A 22428-nucleotide genomic window follows, 5' to 3' on the forward strand; every position below is an offset into this window, starting at 1 on the left:
CCACCTCCGGAACTTGCCCTTAACGTCCATTTCTATTTACCTGTATGAGCTGCTTTTCTGACCTTATCATTCACTTCTCTCCAAATAGCCAGCGGTTAAATGAAACACATTCAGCAAGCTCTATGGCGCGGGGGTCACCCCATGGCACAGATGCTCCTGGAGCCACCCAGTTCAGCCTTTTTAGAACAGCCCACATGTGCCCTGCTCTCTGGTTAAACTAAACTCTTGATTTCTTCCCACAAGACCCTGTGCCCAGTTATGCCGGCCAGTGTCCTCCCCACCTTTCTAGGGCCTTCCTTGTGAGCGCCCTCCCCTGTCGGAATCCAGGCTCCGCTCACCGTGTCCCCCGGTCCTGTGACACTTGTGTGCCACGCTTGGCAGGGGGGTCATTAGAGTTCTGTTCTCTCCTCTCCCAGGTAGTGAGTCCTGGGTGTCGAGAGCCAGGCTGTCTTCCGTGCCCACCTCTGGAATCCCTCTGCGTGTTTCCTAATGTAGAAGCCTTGGTAAACACGGTGACTGGAAGCAAATAGTTTGCCCTGTGGCTTTGGGGCCCTGTGTCCGCTCGAGTCTTCTTGCTGAACTAACCTGAAATAGAGCAGATCCCATGAGCCGGGCCCGAGGAGGGAGAAATTACTGCCACAGCAGGATAGGCTTCCTGTGGCCGTTCCAGTTGTGTGGGTTTCAGTTACCTGCTTCATTTCTCCTCATTGGTTTGGTTGTTTCAATTCAGCAAACATTTTTGAGACCCAAGCATATGAAAGACTTTGGGCTGGTTCCAGAAGGCCTTAAGGATGAAGACGAAATTCTTGTTCTGAAGGAGGAGCTGGGTCACTGAACTGGAAGTCAGGAGAATTCAGTTTGTATATGCTAAGTGGCCACTAGACACCCGCTGTTGTCTAGAGCGCTTAACTGTCTGAGCCTCAGTTTCCCCCGATGGAAAATGGAGATAGTTAGAATGCTCGCTCAGAGGCCAAGGGGATGTGACACCTGCTACTGACTGGCAGACGTGACATGTTCAGAGACCAGTGTCTCAGTCTGTTTCTAAAGGAACTTAAAATTCTGCTCAGAAAACAGACTGTTATTAGGTTGGTGCACAATTAATTGCAGTTTAAAAGGTTAAAAATAATTGCAAAAACCGCAGTTACTTGTGCACCAACCTAATACAGTCATATGTAATTTCCGAAGCAGGAGACTGCGGTGTTAATAAAATAACACCGAAGTGTGTTCGTGGACAGAAAGGTTCCTTCCCGTGGAGAGGATTGGGAAAGGGCTAACGGAAGCTGGGAGCGCTTTCTGGGCCCTCGAAGGCTGGGTAGGACTTTAGCAAGTGCAGATGGGTGTGTCCGCGGCACACCTGAACCGTTTGGCAATGCTCGTTGGTACCTGAAGAGTGGTAGTAAGAGGTGGCACTGGCAGGGGCTGGGCCTGGCCAGGGAGGCCCCGAGGGCTGGCTGAAGTGTGCCTGTGGGGAACAGCAGGCCCTGAGCTGTGTCTTAGAAGAGTCATTTTTGGGGGGGTGGGGTGCACAGGACAGAATGTGGGCGGAGCCTGGTGGTAGGGGGGCTCGTGTAGGATCTTGGGGGTGTGGAGATGGGAACCTGAGTAAGGAAAGGGGCAGTGTGCAAGTGAACAGGAGAAACGGCTCAATGAAGAGAAATGGAATAATACAGCCAGCCAGCCACAGAGATGTGATTCCTTTAAAAACACACAAAAAAAGTCATTTCCCATAACAACACTTCCACAACTCTGCGCTTGTCAGCAGGACAGTCTTTTTCATGACTGCATAGTACTCTGTTTCATGGATATTCCTGAATTTTTGAGACAATTTCCTATTGATGGACATTTCGGTTTGCAGATTTTTACTGTTAAACTGTAGGAATTCCTTAGTTACAGGGATTTGCATGTAAAATCTGGGTAGATTGTGCTAAAATTCATTCCAAAGAGGTTTTTTCCACGAATGTATATGCCTACTAACAACCTGAGAATTTCTGGCCAACACTCGATATTATTATAATTAAATAAAATAGAAAATGCACGTAGAACATAACTGGCTTTTTGCTACTGTCATACGTGAACATGTGGTCACAAACGCAGCACTGCGCTGGGTCCTGGGAAGCCCGTGGTCTCACTCGAACACTGTAGCGTGAGATTCCTCATGTCAGTAAAATGAAAAAAAAAGAGCTACATGCATGCTCACATTTATAGTCAATATTGCGTCTTGTAGCTGTACTGTAATTCGTTATGTCATCATTCCTGTATTAAGGGACATTAATACTACACTGATGAGCATCTTTGTAAGTCTTGCTCAGGATTTTGGATTTTTTTTAGGACCAGTTCCTAAAATATTTTACATCTTATCAGCTGCTTATCAACAAACCCTGGAGGGTGGAGCCAGCCCCGGCTTCCGCTCCGTTACCCACCTGGGCAGCCTTGGCCCTCTCCTGCGCCCTATCGATAGGGACCTGCAGCCTCCTGTTTGAATTTGTACTTTGGTTATACATTTGTAGTTGTTTGTGTCCTTCTCTGAGTGTTGTTATCTTGCCCACTTTCTGTTAGGATTTGAATGCTTACCATGGTTTACTTGTGTTTTCATTTTGAGTTCAAATTTCCTGGTGGGCTTGTTAAATGAGTGCTGGCCCATCCCCAGCATTTGACCTAGCAGGTCGGGGCTGGGGCTGGATTCTGACAGGGTCCAGGTGAAGCTGATTGCTGTTGGTTGGGGCCACACATGAGTGAATAGCTCTTTTTTTTTTTTTTTTTTTTTTTTTATAGATTTTATTGGGGAAGGGGAACAGGACTTTATTGAGGAACAGTGTGTACTTCCAGGCCTTTTTTCCAAGTCAAGTTGTTGTCCTTTCAATCTTAGTTGTGGAGGGTGCTGTTTAGCTTCAAGTTGTTGTCCTTTCAGTCTCAGTTGTGGAGGGTGCAGCTCAGCTCCAGGTCCAGTTGCCGTTTTCTAGATGCAGGGGCCACAGCCCACCATCCCTTGCAGGAGTCGAACTGACAACCTTGTGGTTGAGAGGACACATTCCAACCAACTGAGCCATCTGGGAGCTCAGTGGCAGCTCAGCTCAAGGTGCTGTGTTCAATCTTAGTTGCAGGGGGCGCGGCCCACCATCCCTTGCGGGAGTCGAGGAATTGAACTGGCAACCTTGTGGTTGAGAGGATGCGCTCCAACCACTGAGCCATCCGGGAGGCAGCTCAGCTCAAGCTGCCGTGTTCAATCTTAGTTGCAGGGGGCGGAGCCCACCATCCCTTGCGGGACTTGAGGAGTTGAACCGGCAACCTTGTGGTTGAGAGCCCACTGGCCCATGTGGAAATCGAACCAGCAGCCTTCAGAGTTAGGAGCATGGAGCTCTAACCGCCTGAGCCACCAGGCCGGCCCTGAGTGACTAGCTCTTGGTGTGACCCTGCCACTGGCTAATTAATAGTCCCTGACATTTTATGACACATCACAGTTTATGAGGGTGATCAGTGTACCTCATCTCATTATTTAGCTGCCACCACACTTCTAGGCAGTTGGCTACTAGTTTTTGAAACTATTTCATACTTGCTGACTTGCACAAAATCTTTGAGCCAGTTTCTAATGTATGATCTGATGATTGAAGAATAAAAAGGTATATTTGGCCAGAATTGATGTGCTTCAGTGATCTGGGAAGTCCTACGAGCACTTTCCATGTTCTGCAGGGCAGTCTGGCTTCTGCAGGGCAAAGCCTTGCTGGACAACTGTTTTTACTCAGTTGAGAAATACGTGTACTAAGTCTTGCCAATAAAATCACTTGTTTGCCGTCACATTGTCAGTTGGCACCCTTAAGCCCAGGGGGCTGGGACGGGTGGTGTTTCTATCTCACCACAGCAAGGGGGCAAATTGTGTACCAGATTAAGACACTGCGTTGTATTGTGTTTTTATTTAGCCAGCTTTGTTCAATACACATGTAGCATATCATTAGCTTATTATGGCAACTCTGTGAGTTAGATAATATATTTTTTTGATGGGCCAACTGGGACTGCAAAAGGCCACCTAATGTCCCAGAGCCACCATGCAGCCACTAACTGGCAAAGCGCGGCTCTGACACTGGATTCAGTTCATGTTACCCCACATGAAGCTCCGTCTGCTGCTCTGGGCTGTGCAGGACCCCCTGTGGTGTGGACAGCATCAGCCGCTGGTCCAGGTGGGGGCTGGGCTCAGCTTGTCACCTTGCCAGGCAGTCTCTCCCACACGAGGCTGTTTTTAGCTGTTTTAATAGCTGGCTTATTTTTTAATTGGTTGAAGCTTAACTTTGTTTCTGTAGTTCCAAAATTACATTGTGAAAAGATGTAAGCTGCATTTGAAACACTTAATGTATGCTTTTCATTTTAGAGACCAGAACAAATACAAAGATGCAGCTAATCTTCTGAATGATGCGTTGGCCATCCGCGAAAAGACCTTGGGCAAAGATCATCCCGCGGTTCGTGTATCTGCTTCTTTCATTCTTTCTATATTTTATATTTTATTTTCCCTGATTTGCTTTTTTACCCAACTCATTTTAATGTTAAACTCAACAGGGAAGGTTTAAGAGCTGCCTTTCCACTAGATGGCACAGGTAGGGGCCTTCCTACTTTACCCCAGTGATCAGCCCTGCTGATTACGGCCAGCGCACCGTAACCTGGCCGTGGCCACCACCTCAGAAGGATTGCGTGCTATATTTTTGGATCCTAAATCAAATCGCATGCACGTCTACAAATTTTTTTCTAAAGGATTTATATTGTCTTTTTATTAAAATCTGGTCAGATTTGCATACAGATCTGTTTGGTTGGCTTTGTGGCTTCCAATGAAATTACAAAACAAAATCAAGACCAAGGAATGCGATTCTCCACTGTTCATCTAAACTGCCTGCTTAGGCTCAAATCAAAACAACAAAAGAATCAAGACTGTGCTGCTGTTGACTTGTTACTTTGTATCATCTGCGTTCCCATGAATGGCTCTGTTGCTTGTGGCGAAATCCATGTTCCATATACTACGGTGTCACTCACCATTCTTTGTGGTTCCCTCTGTGTTGGTAGGTGGCAGCGACCCTGAACAACCTCGCAGTGCTTTACGGCAAGAGAGGGAAGTACAGAGAAGCGGAGCCGCTGTGTAAGAGAGCTCTGGAGATCAGAGAGAAGGTGCTCCTTCCCTGTTTCAGTCTCGTTTGACCACTGTGATATGTCATGACTGACCATTTACTGAAAATAGCTCCTTCCGTAAGGTGGACGGCCACACTGGCCCGTGCGGGTCGGGGGATTCAGAGGGTGGTGTCAGCGTCTGCGTGCCCCCCAGTCTGAAGTGGCCTAGACATGACTCTATCGAAGGAGGAATTTCTGAGGGTGGAGGCTCATTTGACAACAGGGCATGTACCTGCCAATAAGAAGAACATTAACATTTAAAAGTAAAGTCACCAAATATGCTTATACAGCTTTCAAAAATGAAAGCATTATTTTCAGAACTAAAGATGAATTCAGAGCTGTAGAGTGAGTCAGTGTCCTGGCTGTTTAATACCAGCTGCTACAGTTTGTTTAGTTTTGAGCCACATGGCAAGGAATTGGGAAAGGGAAAATGAAAAGGGGCTCATTATCAAATTATGCAGGTAGAATTTTGTCATGCTGCTACTGTGTTTCCCCGAAAATAAGACCTAGCTGGACCATCAGCTCTAATGCGTCTTTTGGAGCAAAAATTAATATAAGACCCGGTCTTATCTAACATAATATAAGACCGGATCTTATCTAACAGACTGGGTCTTACCTAACATAATATAACGTAAGACAGGGTCTTATGTTAATTTTTGCCCCCAAAGACGCATTACAGCTGATGGTCTGGCTAGGTCTTATTTTCGGGGAAACAGTATCTGCATATTTATGAAATAAAATGGTCAGGTTTTGTGGGAGTGAGGTTAAAACCGGGGAACACAGAAGTATGGAGTGAGGGGTTACAAACTACAGTGGTCTGCCAGACCCACTCATGTATGTGCTCGTGCGTTCACTCCTGTACAAACGTTCATTGAAGACTCGGGGACCCTGCTTGGTTAGAGTTGGTGATTTACAGATCAGAGATGCCGCCCCTTCCTTGGAGCAAGACTAGTAGATTTGGGGGCACAGGGTGCGTTGGTTTCCAGGATGGAGCTCGGGGAGAGTTGAGATCGGGGTGCCTCCAAATCCAGGGCTGGTGTTTGAACGAGTCTTAGGTCACTGAGTTCAGCATTTCCCAGGCAGGGAGAGAAGAAATGCCGGAAGGGATCGGGGTGCCACATGCCTCCTTGGGGACCATCTGGGTAAAGGCACAGAGTTGAGAGAACGAGTTGCATGTTCAAAGTACCGAGGAAATATTTTAGTATTTATTCATCCATTTGCGATGCATTGGTGAAGACAAAGAATTTGTACTCTTGGGGCTTACATTTCATTGGGTGAGCATTGGGCAGTAAAAGACTAAACAGATAAACAAGACAGTTTCCAGCAGTCGTGTTTGCCAAGAAAGGAAAGAACCAGGTGATGTGTTGGTGAGTTACCTGGGTGGCTGTGCTGAGGTCCTCCTTAAGCTGGAGAGAGGGAAGTCCCCTCTGAGGGGCCTGAAGAGCAACCTGAAGGATAAGTAGTTGGGAGCGGGGCAGGGAGAGCATCGGGCATCTGGGGCAGTGAGTCGAAGGAGCCGCACAGCTGGAGTTTGAAATGTGAGGGGAAGTGGCTTGGGGCGATCGAGGAGGGCCTGAACGTGCGGTGTGCGGGCGGGGGTGGAGGCTTGGGGACCTCCTCTGGAGGCTTGGACGCACAGGAACCAGTCTAGCGCAGCAGCTCCGGTCAGAAAGGGCTCTGGAGCACCTAGCACAGCCTCTATAAAGCCAGTTTCCTCCTCTTCAGGGTGTGTGTCATCATGGGACCTACCATGTAGGATTACTGTAAGAATTGAAGTTAAAGCATGTCCAGGAAATGAGCACACCTCCCTCCCCCCCACAGGAAGAGTTCACTAAGTTCCAGTTATTACTATTACATGACATGCAGAGCCCATAAGGGTTAGAGGCCTGGAAGTGACGCCCCGTCATATTTATGCCGAGTAAGGTCCCTCACAAAGTGGCTAAGATAGAAACAAAGCCAATGAGTCTGTCTGACACCACTTTCTGTTCTCAGGTTCTGGGGAAGGACCACCCCGATGTCGCCAAGCAGTTAAATAACCTGGCCTTGCTGTGCCAGAACCAGGGCAAGTACGAGGAAGTGGAGTATTATTATCAGAGAGCCCTCGACATCTACCAGACAAAACTGGGGCCCGACGACCCCAACGTGGCCAAAACGAAGAATAACCTGGTATGTTGACAGGGACAGCTCTGCACGCAGCACCCAATGCTGTCTCTGAAATCGCACTGTCGTAATCCAACCTGTAGGTAAGAATGCGCGCTTCGTGTGCTTCTGCAGAATCCCGAGTGTTTACTTTTATTTCCAGGCATCCTGCTACCTGAAGCAAGGGAAGTTCAAGCAGGCAGAAACGCTGTACAAAGAGATTCTTACTCGTGCGCACGAAAGGGAGTTTGGTTCTGTAGATGGTAAGAAATCTACTCCTGTTTTTAAGCAGATACAATTGTAGGATGCCTTAAGCGTGCTTCCCAGCTTGAAATTGGCAATACCCAAGTCATCAAGTATTTCCAAGACAGAATTTACGAATTTTAGAAACGATTTTCCAAATGGCGCTTAGAGGAGAGGGTGTGGCACAGCCCGAGCACTCATTGGCTCATTCATTCATTTATCTTGCAGTGAACACAGGGACCCCTGCATGCTTGCCTGGCATTACTGATCACTCAGTGGGGTCTGCACCCCTGGGGAGGGGTGGGGGCCGCCTGCCTCACAGCTTTTCACGCTGCCCTTTCCAGAGTCCATGCTTGCTTCAGGCACAAGCTAGATGCACCAACTCTAGAAAACCTCCCTGGAGTCATCAGTGCTTTCTAGAATGTTCTGTAATCCAGAGGTCCTCAAAGTGCCAGCAGGGACCAAAGCATCGGCACCACCTGGGACCTGTCAGAAATGGAAATTCTTGACCCATCCCAGGCCTGCCAGGTTATTTGACTGTCTTGAAGACAGGGCATGCCTCCTTTCTATTCTTTCTGGCGTTATAAGTGCTTAATACACAGTTTGGGAGTGAACATTTTATAGGATATAAGTTGCTCAGTAAAGCAGTAATTGTGTGTTACATAAGGCATTTATTTGTTCCTCCACTAGGTATTGCATGTGGTGTTCAGAATGAGGACAATTGTTCTACACGTAAGAATGTGTAGGGAAAGAGAGGTTTTGGTTAATTTCTTCTTTTATAGAGTTTCTAGAAACCACATTTGAAAAATCTTTAGAAAGTGCATTTGTTTTTTTCCCGCTGTTAATAAGTAGAGCAGTAAATCTCTTTCACTGTCACAGTACAGCTATGCCTCAGATTCATCGTTCTGAAAATGGATTGTGTTTGCAGTTGTGGGCAGGCCAGGGTCACCGCTGGCATCCCTGGGGTTACAAGGTTTCCTCCTCATCTGACTGCAGGGGCTGGCCTTGTGATCCCAGGCCATCTCCTCGTGCTGCTTTTCACAGATTGTGTTCTCGGCAGCACTTGTTTCTTTGTGATGTGCTCGCTTCTTTCTACTAAAAATGGTAGCATGAAGTCCAGTTAATTGGGTCCTAGTTAAAAGCAGTTTTCCTATACTTGGATTCATGCTCCATACAAATGTTAAAAGAGGGACAGAGGCATTTTTCCTGCAGGCAAGATGCCGGTGTGTCCTGTACACTCAGCCCAGCGCACAATCTTCAGTTTCACAGGCCTCTCTTGCTCAGGGCGTGTGCTCTGGAATCTGACCTGGTTTGTTGTCAGGAAATGAAGCAACACAATGGTCGGTAGAGGCAGCTAAAAGCTACACTAAGTAATAGTGTTCGTCAGTTAAATACTGTTCACCCCTTTAAACCCAGTGTTTATGATGGACATTAAGGCCTGAAGGACTGCTGTGTACTCACTTTATGTTTACTATATTTCAAACACATTTAATGGCAAGGAAGGGCCCTGCAGACCGTCTGTGCTCAGTGCTCTGAAGTGCGGTGGGCCGGAGGCCGACCGACATCTCTGGTGAGGAGGAGGCAGGGTTGACACGCCCTCTGCTCCTGAAAAAACAAAAGAAAAAACCCAGTATTTACCACTAGTTTCACTGTTCTGTGACATGATGGTAGTCATAATAGTTTCAGATTAGCAGCTTAAACGTGTATCTTATTTAGTGTTCCCAGCAGTCCTGTGAATTGGGTCAAACACTCCCCCCCATTTTAGGAGTGAGGATGCCGCGCGCTCAGTGACTTACCGAGGTTTGATGGTTGCCGAGTGGCTGGCCTGGGTGGGAGCGCAGGTCTCTTCCTCCAGAGCCGAGAGGCGCTCCCCGCGGGGCAGCTCCAGGGGACGGGAATGTCACCCGTACTTTCCTCACCCACACACGTCCTTAGCGTTTGGAGTGGCTTGCCTTCTTTCGGTGCCTATCTAGGTATGGAACAAACCGTACTTGACATAGATGCCGCTTGTTTAACTTTATATTTGTAGCTTGAGCATTTTTTCATGTCATAAAAATATTTTCATAAACTTCACTTTTAAGGCTGCTCATCCTCCGTGGTATGGGTGCGTTAGTTCTCTAGGAACTTTGCATGAGTGGTATGTGTTAATGTTCTCAAAAGTTAAGGAGACCTTAAAGGACCTGTATCTTTTCTCCCAGCATTTTACTTTTTGTTAGACTTTCGTTTAATCTAGGTTGCTCAAATTTTCAAACTCCCAAGTGTTCTGTGCAGATTCTAGCGTTAAAAACATTTCGTGATAGGGACCCACCCCAGCATTGGTCCAGTTTTGTTGACAGTTGCCCTCGGTCTGGGCGCTTTTGTTTCCACATCTTCCACCCACAGTGCTCACGTGACGGCCACCTCTTGCTTGTCTCTTGTGGTCTGGTTCTGTCCTCATAGGCTTTCTCCTTCTTGTTGACGTCACCTGTCCGAGTTGTAAGACGTAATATCTAAGGAGGATCGTAGGAAAAACAGCAAAACCTTGTCATCACTGACAATTGACAGCTGCTCGCGGGGCTCTATCATGCTTCAGTTTAGTGTGTTATGTTTTCTTCCCTAGACGAAAATAAACCCATCTGGATGCATGCTGAAGAAAGAGAAGAGTGCAAAGTAAGAGGGCTGTGTTGGGGGAGGTTTTCTAGATTGGATATGTTGCTTTCAAGATAATTATTCATTTGAAATTATTTGTCATAATCTAGGGAAAGCAAAAGGATGGGACATCTTTTGGAGAGTATGGCGGCTGGTACAAAGCCTGCAAAGTTGATAGGTATGTCTCTTTAACTGAAAAAACAAGACAGCTGTGGAGGTGCTCGTGCTTTAAAGGGTGACTTGCAAATGACCATTGAATGTGCACCTTCCCTTAAGGTGGAATGGTTCCACAGTCCCGTATTTCTCCCCAAACCCAATAAAAACCCTGTAAGTTTATGAGATAATTGACATATTCAAAAGCTACTGTGAGAGGGGCTAAAGTGTGGGTTCTGTCTGTTCACAGTACTCGATCCACGGCCAACCACCAAGCTGCAGGAGAAGGTTGCTAAGTAGGGACATGGCTTTTCAGGTGGCCGTGGGTGCACCCACCGAGACAGGTCAGCAGACTGCAGAGGCCAGCCCTTTGCAAGCCTGTGTCCAGACGTTGCGGGCAGACGCTGAAGCACCCCCCTTTTTGTCAGTGCCCTTGGGGCCTGAGTGTCTGCAGAGGGCAGTGTGAGCACCCCCACGCCGGCCCTGGGAGCCAGGCTGCTGCTGCCTCCGTTCCCCCTCCTGACTGGAAGGCCTTTTCTGCTCTGTCCTGTCCTAACGCTGACTTGTCCTTTAAGGCTCAGTTTACCGACACCTATTTCAGGAAAACTCTGAACCCCTAATCTGGGTTCCTCATAGCACTTAGTGTATGTTAAGTATATGCTTTATTTCTCCCACTACTGTGTAATGATCTCAAAGACATGGAGTAGAGCCTGTCACTAGTAGGGAAATAGTCTCGTGAAGTGCAGTCTGAGTGAACTAGGTTTATTTCTAGTTTTTGGAAGACGCTGTGTCGAGAATGCAGAAACGCACCCCCCCCCCCCCGTCTGCCTTGTCCTCCATCACGGTCAGGCTTCCTTCTGCTGCTGGCATTTGGGTTTGCTTGTTCTCGCCTCTGCTTGTGGAGACGGTGAATTAGCAACCAAAAACGCCGCGTCCTCCAGGAAGGCATGTGATCACTAGACAGACCCACCACACACGGGTCTGTGACAGCAGCCGCTGCCGGGAAAGGACCGGGCTCAGCACCATGTCTAGCCCTGCAGAGGTGTCTGCAGGCCGCATCGGTCCACATGCACGGCCCCACACAGTTGGTGGGCAGGGCGCAGGAGACAGAAGAGCTTTTATAATTTTGCATTTGAAAAGAGCACCTAGAAGTTTAAAAAAGGTTTGTAACCAAACCTCTGCTCCTGGTGCTTTAGATTATGTGCTGTTGATAGTGGCTTCTGTGAAACTTACATTTAACAGTTCTGTGTATTATATGCTTTCTTGTAGTCCAACGGTCACAACTACTTTAAAAAACCTTGGGGCACTTTACAGACGTCAGGGCAAATTTGAAGCTGCAGAAACACTGGAAGAAGCAGCAATGAGGTCACGCAAACAGGTTAGAAACCTTCTGTTTTTAACTTATCTGTTAGAACTTTGACTTTAATGATTCTCTTTTTATGTGACTTATTGAACTCTTGATTTAGAAATAGAAAATCTTTTAGTTTGTACAAATAAGATTATATTGTTTAAAAGATTGTAAATATGACACCAAAAGCACAGGCAGCAAAAGAGAACCTCGATCAATTAGATTAAACAAAATTAGAAACAGTTGTGCGTTCAAGGCCACTATCAAGAAAGTGAAAAGACACCCACAGAATAGGTGACAATATTTGCAGCTCACATATCTGATAAGGACCTAGATCCAGAAGGTGTAAAGACGAAAGGACCACCTAATTAAAACATGAGCAAAGGACCTGAGTAGACATTTCTCTGAAGATAATACACAGATGCCAGCAAGCACGTGAAAAATGCTCAGCATCCTTAGTCGTTGGGGCTGCAGAGCAAAAGTGCGGCGGGGCCTCTTCACACCCGCTAGGATGGCGGGAGTGAAAAACAAAAAGGAAATCACAGGCGTTGGCGAGGCTGTGGGGAAATTGAACCCTTGGGCCCTGCTGGTGGCGATGTAAAATGGTGTGGCCACTGTGGACAATAGATTGCCAGTTCGTCAGAGAGATAAACAGTTACTCTATGACCCAGCAGTCCGCTCCTAGGTATGTGCCCAAAAGAGCTGAACACAGGTTCTCAAAACAAACAGCTGATTTTGTTATTCACGGTAGTTCTGTTGTCTCAAGTCACTGGGAGCATCAATTAGCGGAAAATACAGTTAGGTTCCTGTGAGCCTCTGGTCACGTTTTCATCCACTCATCGATGCATGACCTGTTTTATGTGTGTTTCTGCGTAAAGACACCTTATTCACAATGGATTGTTGGTTCATGAACCCCGAATTCACGGCCAGTAGGACCGTGTGTACCTCATGCCTGAAGGCAGTCTCACACAGTGTTTGCTCCGGGAGGCACATCCCAGCCTTCACGCATGGGCCATTTTAAACAGTAAAATCTCCAGAAAAAGGACAAAAATGCGAAACACGTGGCACGAAGGAATTTAGATTGGGAGAAGGACACTTGTTTATAGTCTGAGAGAAACCAAGAAAGCAGAGTGTTACCTTGTTGGATCTCAGCAGGGACGTGCACATCGCGGAGTGGGACGTTGGCCGCTCTGCGCGTCTGAGTGACCGGAAGCCCTGCGAATGTTCATTGGGCTCACACGTCACCCGGCACGGAGGTGAATGCAGAAGCACGGATGCAGCAGGCCTGGACACGGCAGCCATGTGCACAGCGATCTACACGCAGAGACAGGCCACGCCACGTGCCCACTGCGTGGGCGGCTGAACCAAATGGGGTATCTGTACTGGGGGTCTTGGCAGGACAAAGTTACGGACCCGTTTTCCTTCATCGACTGAGATGTTTTAGTTATGCTGAAACAAAATTTGTAAATAAAATACAGGAAAAAGGCTTCATTCTTGCCCTTAAATTACCAGTTTTCAGAGCAAGGAATTAATTATTTCTGTATATATATAAAGATGGCAGTTTTGTTTTTTATTTTTAGGGCTGAAGGGACAGGTGTGGGTTTTTCTTCCCTTGAATGGGATATAGGTAGGCTCTTATCTGGTTGTTGGTTTATGGCCCCTTCTTGTTTGGGATTAAAATTACTCATATATACCTTAGAATTTGTTTCTTTCAAAAGTCTGTGCAGAGCAATGAGAGAAGACCTGGCAGAGGCATTGTCGGTGCTGCTCTCCCAGTCGTGCCTGGGGCAGCCCCTTCCCAAGCCCTGGCGTCCTCCCATGCAGGGGTTGTGACTGCAGGGCTGCTGTTCCCACTCTGTGGCTGCTGCGTGGGGGTGGGGGGGGGCGCTGGGACCCAAGCTGCGCATTCTAGCTCTGGACCTGTTTTCATCAGGAGTGGTGTCAGCCGTACAGCTTTGTTCTGTCAAGAGCCCACTGATGTTTATCGGAGGAGCAGAGGCCAGAGGCGGCCTGCAGGAGTGTAAAGGAAGGCCTGCTACTGCTTTCCTGAGGACGGTGCCCTCGTGCTGGGCCAGGGGAAAGTCCCAGGAGCACGTGGTCTGGGGTTTGTGTCTCCGGAGGGATGGTGAACGTCAGCAAAGGTGCCACATCCGCCTGAGCCGGTTGGGTTGAAATCCCATAAAACATGTGGCACCTTTGTCATCATATCGGACTGAAATACACGTGGAGGAGTCACTGCTGGCTTTTATCTTGTTATGTGTTAACCCAAATATATATGACGTCATCTTTGAGAAAATATGAGAGTGCTTGCTTCCCAAAAGCGACGTTTGTTCTTAAAATGCCTCCTGTAAATTAGTGGCTAGTTCTTAAACTGTTCTACCGAGAGTAAAGTGATGTGTTACTTACTTTGGAGGCATGAAACACCAGGGGGTTAGTGTTAAAGTGTTAAAAACTGAGCGTTTTCCCAGCATCTCGTCATGAAACTTTCCAGACAGAAAATTTGAGACGAATTTGACATGCCCGCCACCTGGATTGTCACGAACATTTGTCACATGTTTGTGTATCTCGCCCGCCTGCCTGCCCGCCCATCCCGTTTCTGAAGCATTTCAGATGTGAGTGCAGCATGTACTTCCTTCTGGCTACGTGCTTGTGTAAGCCACCACTGGACTCAGTCTTCCTTGATGGTTTTCCAGTTTGAGGTGGAATGGGCGCATAGTGAAACACACAAGTCTGAAGTGGTCCTTCCTGAGAACCACTGTCCCTTTTTTCCTCCAGTGTTTAAGGACTGTTTACTTTTGTCCTGGGGACGTTTAGCTGTCTGGCAATCCCTAGTGAGACCTAGGTGCTAATGGCTGAACCTGTTCCCTGCCTGACTCACAGGGTCTCGACACTGTTCACAAACAGAGGGTGGCTGAGGTGCTGAATGACCCCGAGAGCTCGGACAGGCGCCGGAGCCGGGAGAGCCTCAACACAGACGTGGTCAAGTACGAGAGCGGCCCTGACGGGGGCGAGGAAGTGAGTATGAGCGTGGAGTGGAACGGGGTGAGTACAGCCCACGGCGTTGCCAGTGCTGCAGGCGGCTGCCTGCCCCCCACCTCCCTGCCCCCCACCCCCAGCGGTGCTGCTGGCAGTCTCCCTGTCTGAGCTAGACCTGCTGCTTCTCTCCAGTCATGTACGCATGAAGCTTTGTGTTCTCACCTCCTGCTAATACTCAGTCTGATTTGTTTAAGTGGTAATTTTCTTCTTCTCGGGAATCCATGAAAGCTGTTCAGCTCAACTTTGAGCACTTCAATGCTGATTGAGTGTCCTGGTTATTCAGAGCATAATCCATAATGGTTGTATTTTAACAGCAAACTTAGTGTGGCGATAAGTGACTCGCTTTTTTCACCTCCCATTCCAGGGCTAACTGCAGGGCTCCTGATCTCACTGAGCAGGCTGCTGTCGGTTTTGTTAGAATTCATTTAAAGGCCTTAAGGGAAGTGCTTTTCCAGACAGAACTTGTCTTTAGAGAGCAGGCCAAGAGCAAGACCGCTGGGGTGGCTGCTCTCCATGTCCCACCTCGGTCCTGAATGTCACGTTCCCACTCGGGTCCGTGCTTCATTGCACTTCACAGTCACGTGGCAGAGGCTTCTGGACCCGGCACATGTGCCCGTGAGACACGTCAGCGCTTGGCCAGGCCGCACCCCTGGGTCTCACTAGTCTGCTTCTGTGGCAGCTCACCACTGCTGCTTGCCCAGTGGCTGCCAGAATGGGTGGCCTGTGGACATTTTCTTTCTAGTCACTATTTGTAACGTGGACAGTTTTTTTGTACATTGAGCTGGTACCTGAAATTTTGCTTGAATGCACGATTTGCTCTGATGCATCCACGTGTATTATTGGGTTTTTTTTGAAGCCTCAGTAGTGCAGTTTTAGTTGTAATTGTGCAGATGTTTTGCCAGATCGTTTTGGTCTTTTTTTATAGTCTATCTTTTTGAACTTGTGTATTCTTTGGGATTTTCTATAGCTGTTACAATCTGGTAAGGATTAGCATTCTTAATAGACATTTATGCAAGATGTTGGTGGCCAGGATTTCAGGGAGAACGTCTTTTTGACCGTGTTTGTCTGGCAGCTTCCTTGCTTTGGGTTTTCCTGTGCCAAGACAACCAATCAGCATGTGCTTGGACCATTCACCTCCCTGGGCAGCGACCCAGAGGTGAAACAATGAGGGCAGCCCCTCCCCCACCCCACCCCCAAATCCAGCCTGCACTCTGCTCTGTGCTTCCGTGGCGCTGCCGTCCCGCATGCTCTGTGTGGAGGCCAAGGCCCTTCTGGCGTCTAGACACCAGCGTGCAGATTTTGATACTCTTGAATGAAGTTGTGCAGGAATTTTCTCTTAAGACAGTATTTCTAGGTCAATCTTTCTCTGAAATCACATAACAAAATTATTGACAACTCAGAGTTCTGTTACTGTCTAAAGACAGACCCATGGATGAGGGGAGCTGCTCTCATCCCACCGTGGGGCGTTGGTGGGCAGCGTCCTGCCCGGCCCGTGGGCTGGCGTTACAGATGCGGGGGGGCAGTCCCTCCTGGGAGTGCGAGCTGGCCCCCCTTTCAGCTCTCATTGCCTTCTTCACTTGGATCGTGCTGTCACTTAGCTCACACACTGGGCTCTGGGCACCTTTTTACGTGACTTAGACACGTGTGGCTCTGCGTCTTTGACAGACTGTCCCAGGGCACACAGAAGGGCCATGGGGCCGATTGACTGGAGAGGGCTAGATCCCAGGGCCTCCGTGCAGCGGTCCCCAAACTCGCTTTGAGTTACGGAAGGAGCCCTGTCCCCAAGTGGAGGGGTAGCATGAAGTCCCGGTTAGTCTGGGAGAAGTACCGCAGGCCCCTGCTGACACTCAGCCACTGTCACCTCCACAGGGAGGCCTGGGCTTTCACACGGTTTCCGCAGGCTCCAAGTCTCAGAAGGTAATGCTGAGGCTGTCCCCAAATTGGACATGAGTTTTCTTTTTAAAGCCTACTTTTATTATTTAAAAAGGAGCATTAAGGGCGGTATGCGCATGTAGGTGTGTTTAAATTGTCTTCATTGAGGTATAGTTATGTGCAACCCAAGGAGCCACCTTCAGGGTCCCGTTTGCTTTAGACGTTAACACCCTGCAGTGCCACTTCAGCCTTGGTCCAAGCGGGAGACGAGGATCCCACGCTGTCTCTGTGTGTGCTCACCCCTGAGGTTTAGAAGCCAATGGTTGCCAGTGGCTGCCACCGGCAACCATTGGTCTGTGTACACCGAGACCCTGCAGAAGTGAACTGGAAGATCCGTGGATGGCAGAGCTCACGCTGCCACTGTCACTTCACATTTCAGGTGGGGGTTTCCAGAGGTAGTGTCGTTCTTACTGCTTCACTTTGTTATTCTAAGAACTTGGTACACATTTATAATGAGAAAATGCCATTTCGATTTTTTTTCATATTGGGGTTCTGCATTGGATTTTAATTTTTTAAAAAAGATTCTCGTGCTCTTTAAAAAGTTTGAAAACTCCTAGCACGGGGAGTAGCATTGTGTGACTGTTTTGGGCAGGTGGCAGGGAGCGGGCATGACAGCTCCATTCAGTTACCACCCTTTACATGGCCACGAGGCGGGGTTCCTCATGTTCAGAAATAACAGTTACAACAAAGGGCATTGTCGTCAAAGATAAGATCACACACTAGGTTATAATAATCGCTCCAGTAGGTCCTGAAAGGCCAGCTCAGCGCAGAACTGAATTACATGCTATTAAAATAGAAGAAAAGGAAGGTTCCTGGACACGAGCAGAGCCTTCCCATGAGTGATTAGATTCTTCCCACGGGAGATGATTTGTTTAGGGAAGTACAGTTCTGTTCTCTTAAGGATGTGCCATCCGTGAGGATGGTGACTGAAGTATGTGAAAATGTCACTTCCTCATACTTACTTTCGTATGAAGTGCAGATCTAAAAGTCACTGTCAAGACACATCTGAGTTAGTTCTCTTTTGTATCCTGCTTCTAAAAACGCAGAGGTTGTGTGCAAATGCCTTTCTAGATAAAATTGGATTCCCCTTACCCTCGTCCATGTGGCTTCAGGTTACCTGGGAGGCCCACGTGTGTGAGGCGCTGGACCCCAGGTCCACCCCGGGCCATGTGGGAGCCTGCAGGCTATGCTGCTATTACGTGCTGTGTTTGCAGCCATGCACCGGGGCAGTGGGAAACAGCACCTCTGTCACAGTCCCGGAGAGCGTGCTTTCCGTTTTCTGGAAGGCTGCCTGTCTCTCCTGGGTCCGTCAGGAGTAGCCCACTCCCGCCTGCCATTCTTTGCACACTGCTCCATGCTGTGTTCCTAAAAGCTTTTCATACCCTAAACTCTTGTCCAGGATTACTGGGGAATGCATATACTGTTCATTAGAAATAGGTTAATTTTTATTAAAAAGTATGTTTGGAAGAGAACTAGAATATACTAAAAAAATAAAAAACCCAAATCACCAGAAATCCAAGACAGTAATTACTGCTGCACATTTCTTAACGTATACACTTCACTATTCATTTCTGTTAGAAACTCACTTTTTGACGTCAATGCTCTTTCATGGCAATGTGAAGAAGGAGACCCTTTGTGACACTGTTAGGATGCGGTAAAACCTCCCAGCACTCAAGCCATGCGAATAGAAATCCACGTGGGTTCCGGAGGGTTTGGGGCTGTTCTTACCCCTGGTTCTCACAGGTGGGACTCTAGGTGGTGAGTGCAGGCGTGAGCAGACCTCCCCTGCCCCCAGGCACCGGGCACCGCTCAGAGCCCAGGGTCAGCTTGCTGCGGGCCCACAGGGAGGAGGGGGTGTTTGACATGAGGTCCTTTAGAATCGGAGTAAATGACTCTCCCACACTCTGCTGTGTGTCTAGGACACGAGTGTCTGGGGCCCGGGTAGTATAAATCGCCCTACTGCAGTGTCACACTGAACTATGAAATGAACGGCAGGAGTGATATTGTTTACTGAACTACGTTAACATTTTAACATCCTTTTTCTGAAGAGAAGCAACAACTTATGTGTCTTGTCCTCCCAACATTCGTGGGGAGTTGGTAACAAGTTTTATTTTTCCATTTTAAAGATGAGAAAAATGAAGCTCGGGCTGGTTAAATGACTTGCTCAGCGTCCCATGGTGAGTCAGAACTGGCCGGGGCTCAGGTCCCTGCCTCTGGGGCTTCGGTGCAAGACTGTCGGGTCTCCAGTCCCCAAGGACCCACGATGCATTTCTGCCTGTGGAAATCCATTTTGTATAACTCATTTTATTTTGGATTATCAATTGCATGTTTAGAATGTGTTATAGAGGCTATTAAAGTCAGTGGTTTCTTCAAAGTTCCTAAAATGTCAAAAATGTTAAGTGTTTTTAAGAGGAAGTCCTGCCTGATTTCAGAGAGAACTTTCTAGTTTAGGGCTATGAGAGGATTTCTGACAAAGTCAAACGTATTGGAATGAGCTCTTCCTGGGTGTAGCCTGTCTTGGTCATTACTGATGTTTTATTTGTGGAGTCTCCTTTACGTACCGTGACTCGGGAGATTTCTAGCACAGTGCTCATCCATGCTCTGAAAATGTTGCGTTTTATTTTGATGATGGTTAGGAGTGCCTAGACTGGCTGGTGTAAAAGATAACCTAGGCCCAGGACCTGTTGTCTACTGGCCGCCAGAGCAGGCAGCGGGCAACCCCAGTACGAAAGTGATTCAACGTGCTCTGAGCTTGTGACCTAGAAATACTGTAAACCGTGCCATGCTAGCTGGTAGGAAAGCGGCTCTTTCCTCACGTTTCACCTGGGCTTTCTCTCTCCGTTTCTGTCTAACAGGCCTAGCTGCCTTGTGGCTCTCACACTGTCTCCTGCATGACGGGCGGCACGTCCTCCAGCTCCCCTCCTCTCCGTGCTCACTGCTGTGTTTAGCGATCCCCTAGGAGTCTTGTCAGAGCTACACCTCTCTGTGACCGGCCGTTCCTTTCGGTGCTGCTGTCCTTTTTGAGGGGTTCCTCATCTCTGTATACTTGTAGCTTTGCCAGATATGTACTTAGTAATATAAATTGTATTAATAAAAACCACTTACTGTGTAATACATGAACTTAAAAGTTAAGAGCGATTAGCTGTTCACTTTGATAAAAGGTAGTTCAGAGTTTCCCACAGGTGTTGTTGCCATGGCATGACGGTGCCCGTTGACACTCCTAGGCTGTAAGCGTAGGGCATGAGCCACTCCCGCGTTGTACCCAGAGGCCTGGTGAGGCCGCCCCGGGCCCGGCGCTCCCCCTAGCGTCACACTCCAGTAGCATTTGCTCTCTAGTCTGTGTGTAGAATTTTGGCAATTCTGCTTTTCTCTACTAATCTCTAAGTGTTGAGTGATTTGTGTACTTGTGTCTTTCTAACTTCTAATAAACTCACTCCAACTGACCTGTGTCTCAGTATCTGTCTGCTTAGAGCCTCTCACTCTTTCCACTGAAGACAGCATCACGCAGCTTCTAGAAGGAATGGGGGCGACTGTTAATCTTACGAAATGATTCATTCTGAGAATAAAAGTTGCTATGCACACATTTTTTTCGCTGTGTGTTTTTGATTTTCATACTGCCAAATGTTTCATTTATTAATGTCTGAATCAATTATGATGAAAGCTGGGCACTTTTACTTTGTAAAAGGTGTCTGAGGGTTTTTAGTTACTTTATAGAAGGAGCATTTTACTTACTTTTCCATTCATATTTATAGTCAACGCTTAATAAAACTGTTCATTAAAATTTACTGAAAAAACAGTATGTCTATTACATTTAGATGAAATTGTTAAAAAGAAGTTACCTCTGTCAGATCTAAATGTTTTGGGTTCCATACCTGTTATGTGGACCAGACACTCTCATGTTTATTAAAAGTGGAATTTAATTTTGGTGATAGTCCTCGAAGCTGCCTTAATTTTCTTGAGATTTGTGTGTGTGTGTTATCTTTTGTTTCAAAACAGCAGCATAATTAATTTCCCCAAGGGGACGTTATTTTTGTTTCATTTTTTGCATGTTCACAGGTTTTCATGATCATTAGGTTATCTTTGATGGAATTTAAAATGCATAGGTTTCTATTTAAAGTATACTTACATACATGGCAAATCGGTAATGTCTGTGGGAATCGCGTTACCAGCAGTCACAGAAGAGTGACCCGGCCACCATGTGATTGGCGCTGTCCTGCTTTGCGTTGTGGGGGCTGGGAGGGAGGACCACCTGCAGCTTCACATTTGTTCACGTTTTTTTCAGGATGGCACTGGATCTTTAAAACGCAGTGGTTCCTTTAGCAAACTCCGGGCCTCAATTAGACGCAGCAGTGAGAAGCTGGTTAGGAAGCTGAAGGGTGGAAGTTCCCGAGAGAGTGAGCCAAAGCACCCTGGGTAATTATCTCCTGCCCGCCGCCCGCCCACCGCGCAGTGTCTAACAGGCATTTCTTCTCCAGCACAGCGTCTCACCCAGACCGCAGGACACGTTCCAGCTCCTCTCCATGTTTTAGCAATGAAAAGCTTTAGTAGTTTCAGCCTGAATTTTTTCCAGGATAGGTTGAGAATAATTGTGCAACTTCCTGTTCAGAGGCTAGAAGGGCTGATGCCTTTAAAAGAAATTTATAGAATTATTTGATTTTGTTACAGGTTCAAAGAAAGCCTTAGCAATGAATAGTAGGGCTTTAATATTAAAACATTGAGCATATTCACTTGTTTATTCTAGATATGCTTTATTTTTCAAAATAGCATTAGGTTTAAATTAGTTTTAATTTTTTTAAATCAAAAGCTAGCTACGACTATGTTACATTTCATACAGGTATTAATACAGGATGGAAAATGGTTTTAAATAGGAGGATCACAATTCAAGATTTATTATAAGGAGTTTCTTTAGGAGATTTAAAAAATGTTAGGTTTTCTATGGTTTTTAAAAAAGGTTTCAGTCATGTGTTTTGAACAGTAACATTTAAGTTGTTAAAGGAAATTCGTTCTAAGATATTCTTTATTCTTACAAGGTATGTTGGAAGGAGGGTTCTTTGTACTCCTGGTAGAGCATTAGCAATGCCCTGGTTACTGGGTTATTTCTGGTGTGAATGCCTCTTGTTTCAGGATGTATTTCTCACAGAAGCACTGTTGTGTCAGCTGTTCTGTGAAACTCGTTAACTTTCAAAATGGCACCTGCTTTTTAAAGATTGATTCTTAGTAAAGTCTTATTTCTAATGTGATTCTACTTTAAGTTCCGTGGGTAAGAATTCTAACAGCTTAGGACTGAGACCAAGTTCCTTGGGATAACATACTGGAAATACGAAATTCCATGCCTTTGCTGTTTTAAGGTATGTCCAGTCTCATTCCTGTCATTGTTAGTTAGGGTCTAACTGCTGAGAGGCCCGTACCCCAATCCCGCCCCTCAGCGGGGGAGAAAGCCCCGCACAGTGAGGGCAGAGGCCCGGGGGCCCTCAGCTCGGTGCCCCCGGCAGCTCTCTGCTTGTGGTTGAACCGGTCTCTTGATGGCTTTTGAGGCAAGAGGAGCGATTTGGGTTTTGTGAGTGGCTATCCCCTGGTTCTCGGAAGTGTTAACAAGCCCTTTTCTGTGGAGGAGTTTTGTGAGCTCCATGACATTTGCTGAGAAAACCACCTGGAAGACCCTGTGTGGGAAGCCAGCCAGGGCCCTGAGTGCGCGGGGCTTCGCCGCTGCCCGCTGCTGCCCGAGTGCCTGTGGTGACACGTGAATGTGGAGTTGGGGAAGCAAGTTCTAAATTTGTGGCATAAAGTGCTCTTGTTTTAAACTA

The 22428-nt window shown here is 47.3% G+C and overlaps 1 protein-coding gene across 38 annotated transcripts in view; it reads left to right on the top strand.

Annotated features, from left to right (window-relative positions):
• KLC1 (kinesin light chain 1) overlaps positions 1 to 22428 on the top strand; it is a 56250-nt gene that overhangs the window by 23940 nt on the left and 9882 nt on the right. For 7 of the 38 annotated variants that reach the window (XM_088797539.1, XM_088797542.1, XM_088797545.1 and 4 more), the window contains 9 exons: positions 4361 to 4448; positions 5044 to 5145; positions 7138 to 7311; positions 7448 to 7547; positions 10127 to 10176; positions 10266 to 10333; positions 11578 to 11686; positions 14537 to 14698; positions 20907 to 21037. In XM_088797539.1, the coding sequence (XP_088653665.1) occupies positions 4361 to 4448; positions 5044 to 5145; positions 7138 to 7311; positions 7448 to 7547; positions 10127 to 10176; positions 10266 to 10333; positions 11578 to 11686; positions 14537 to 14698; positions 20907 to 21037 (984 nt within the window). Of the gene's footprint in view, positions 1 to 4360; positions 4449 to 5043; positions 5146 to 7137; positions 7312 to 7447; positions 7548 to 10126; positions 10177 to 10265; positions 10334 to 11577; positions 11687 to 14536; positions 14699 to 18750; positions 18802 to 19479; positions 20068 to 20906; positions 21038 to 22428 lie in introns of those variants that run through there. The other 31 variants (XM_074326844.2, XM_019747173.3, XM_074326843.2 and 28 more) reach the window with 15 other exon arrangements.

Source organism: Rhinolophus sinicus, chromosome 3 (genome assembly GCF_057876585.1).
Source record: "Rhinolophus sinicus isolate RSI-liver-muscle chromosome 3, RSI-T2T, whole genome shotgun sequence".
Lineage (NCBI taxonomy): Eukaryota > Metazoa > Chordata > Mammalia > Chiroptera > Rhinolophidae > Rhinolophus > Rhinolophus sinicus.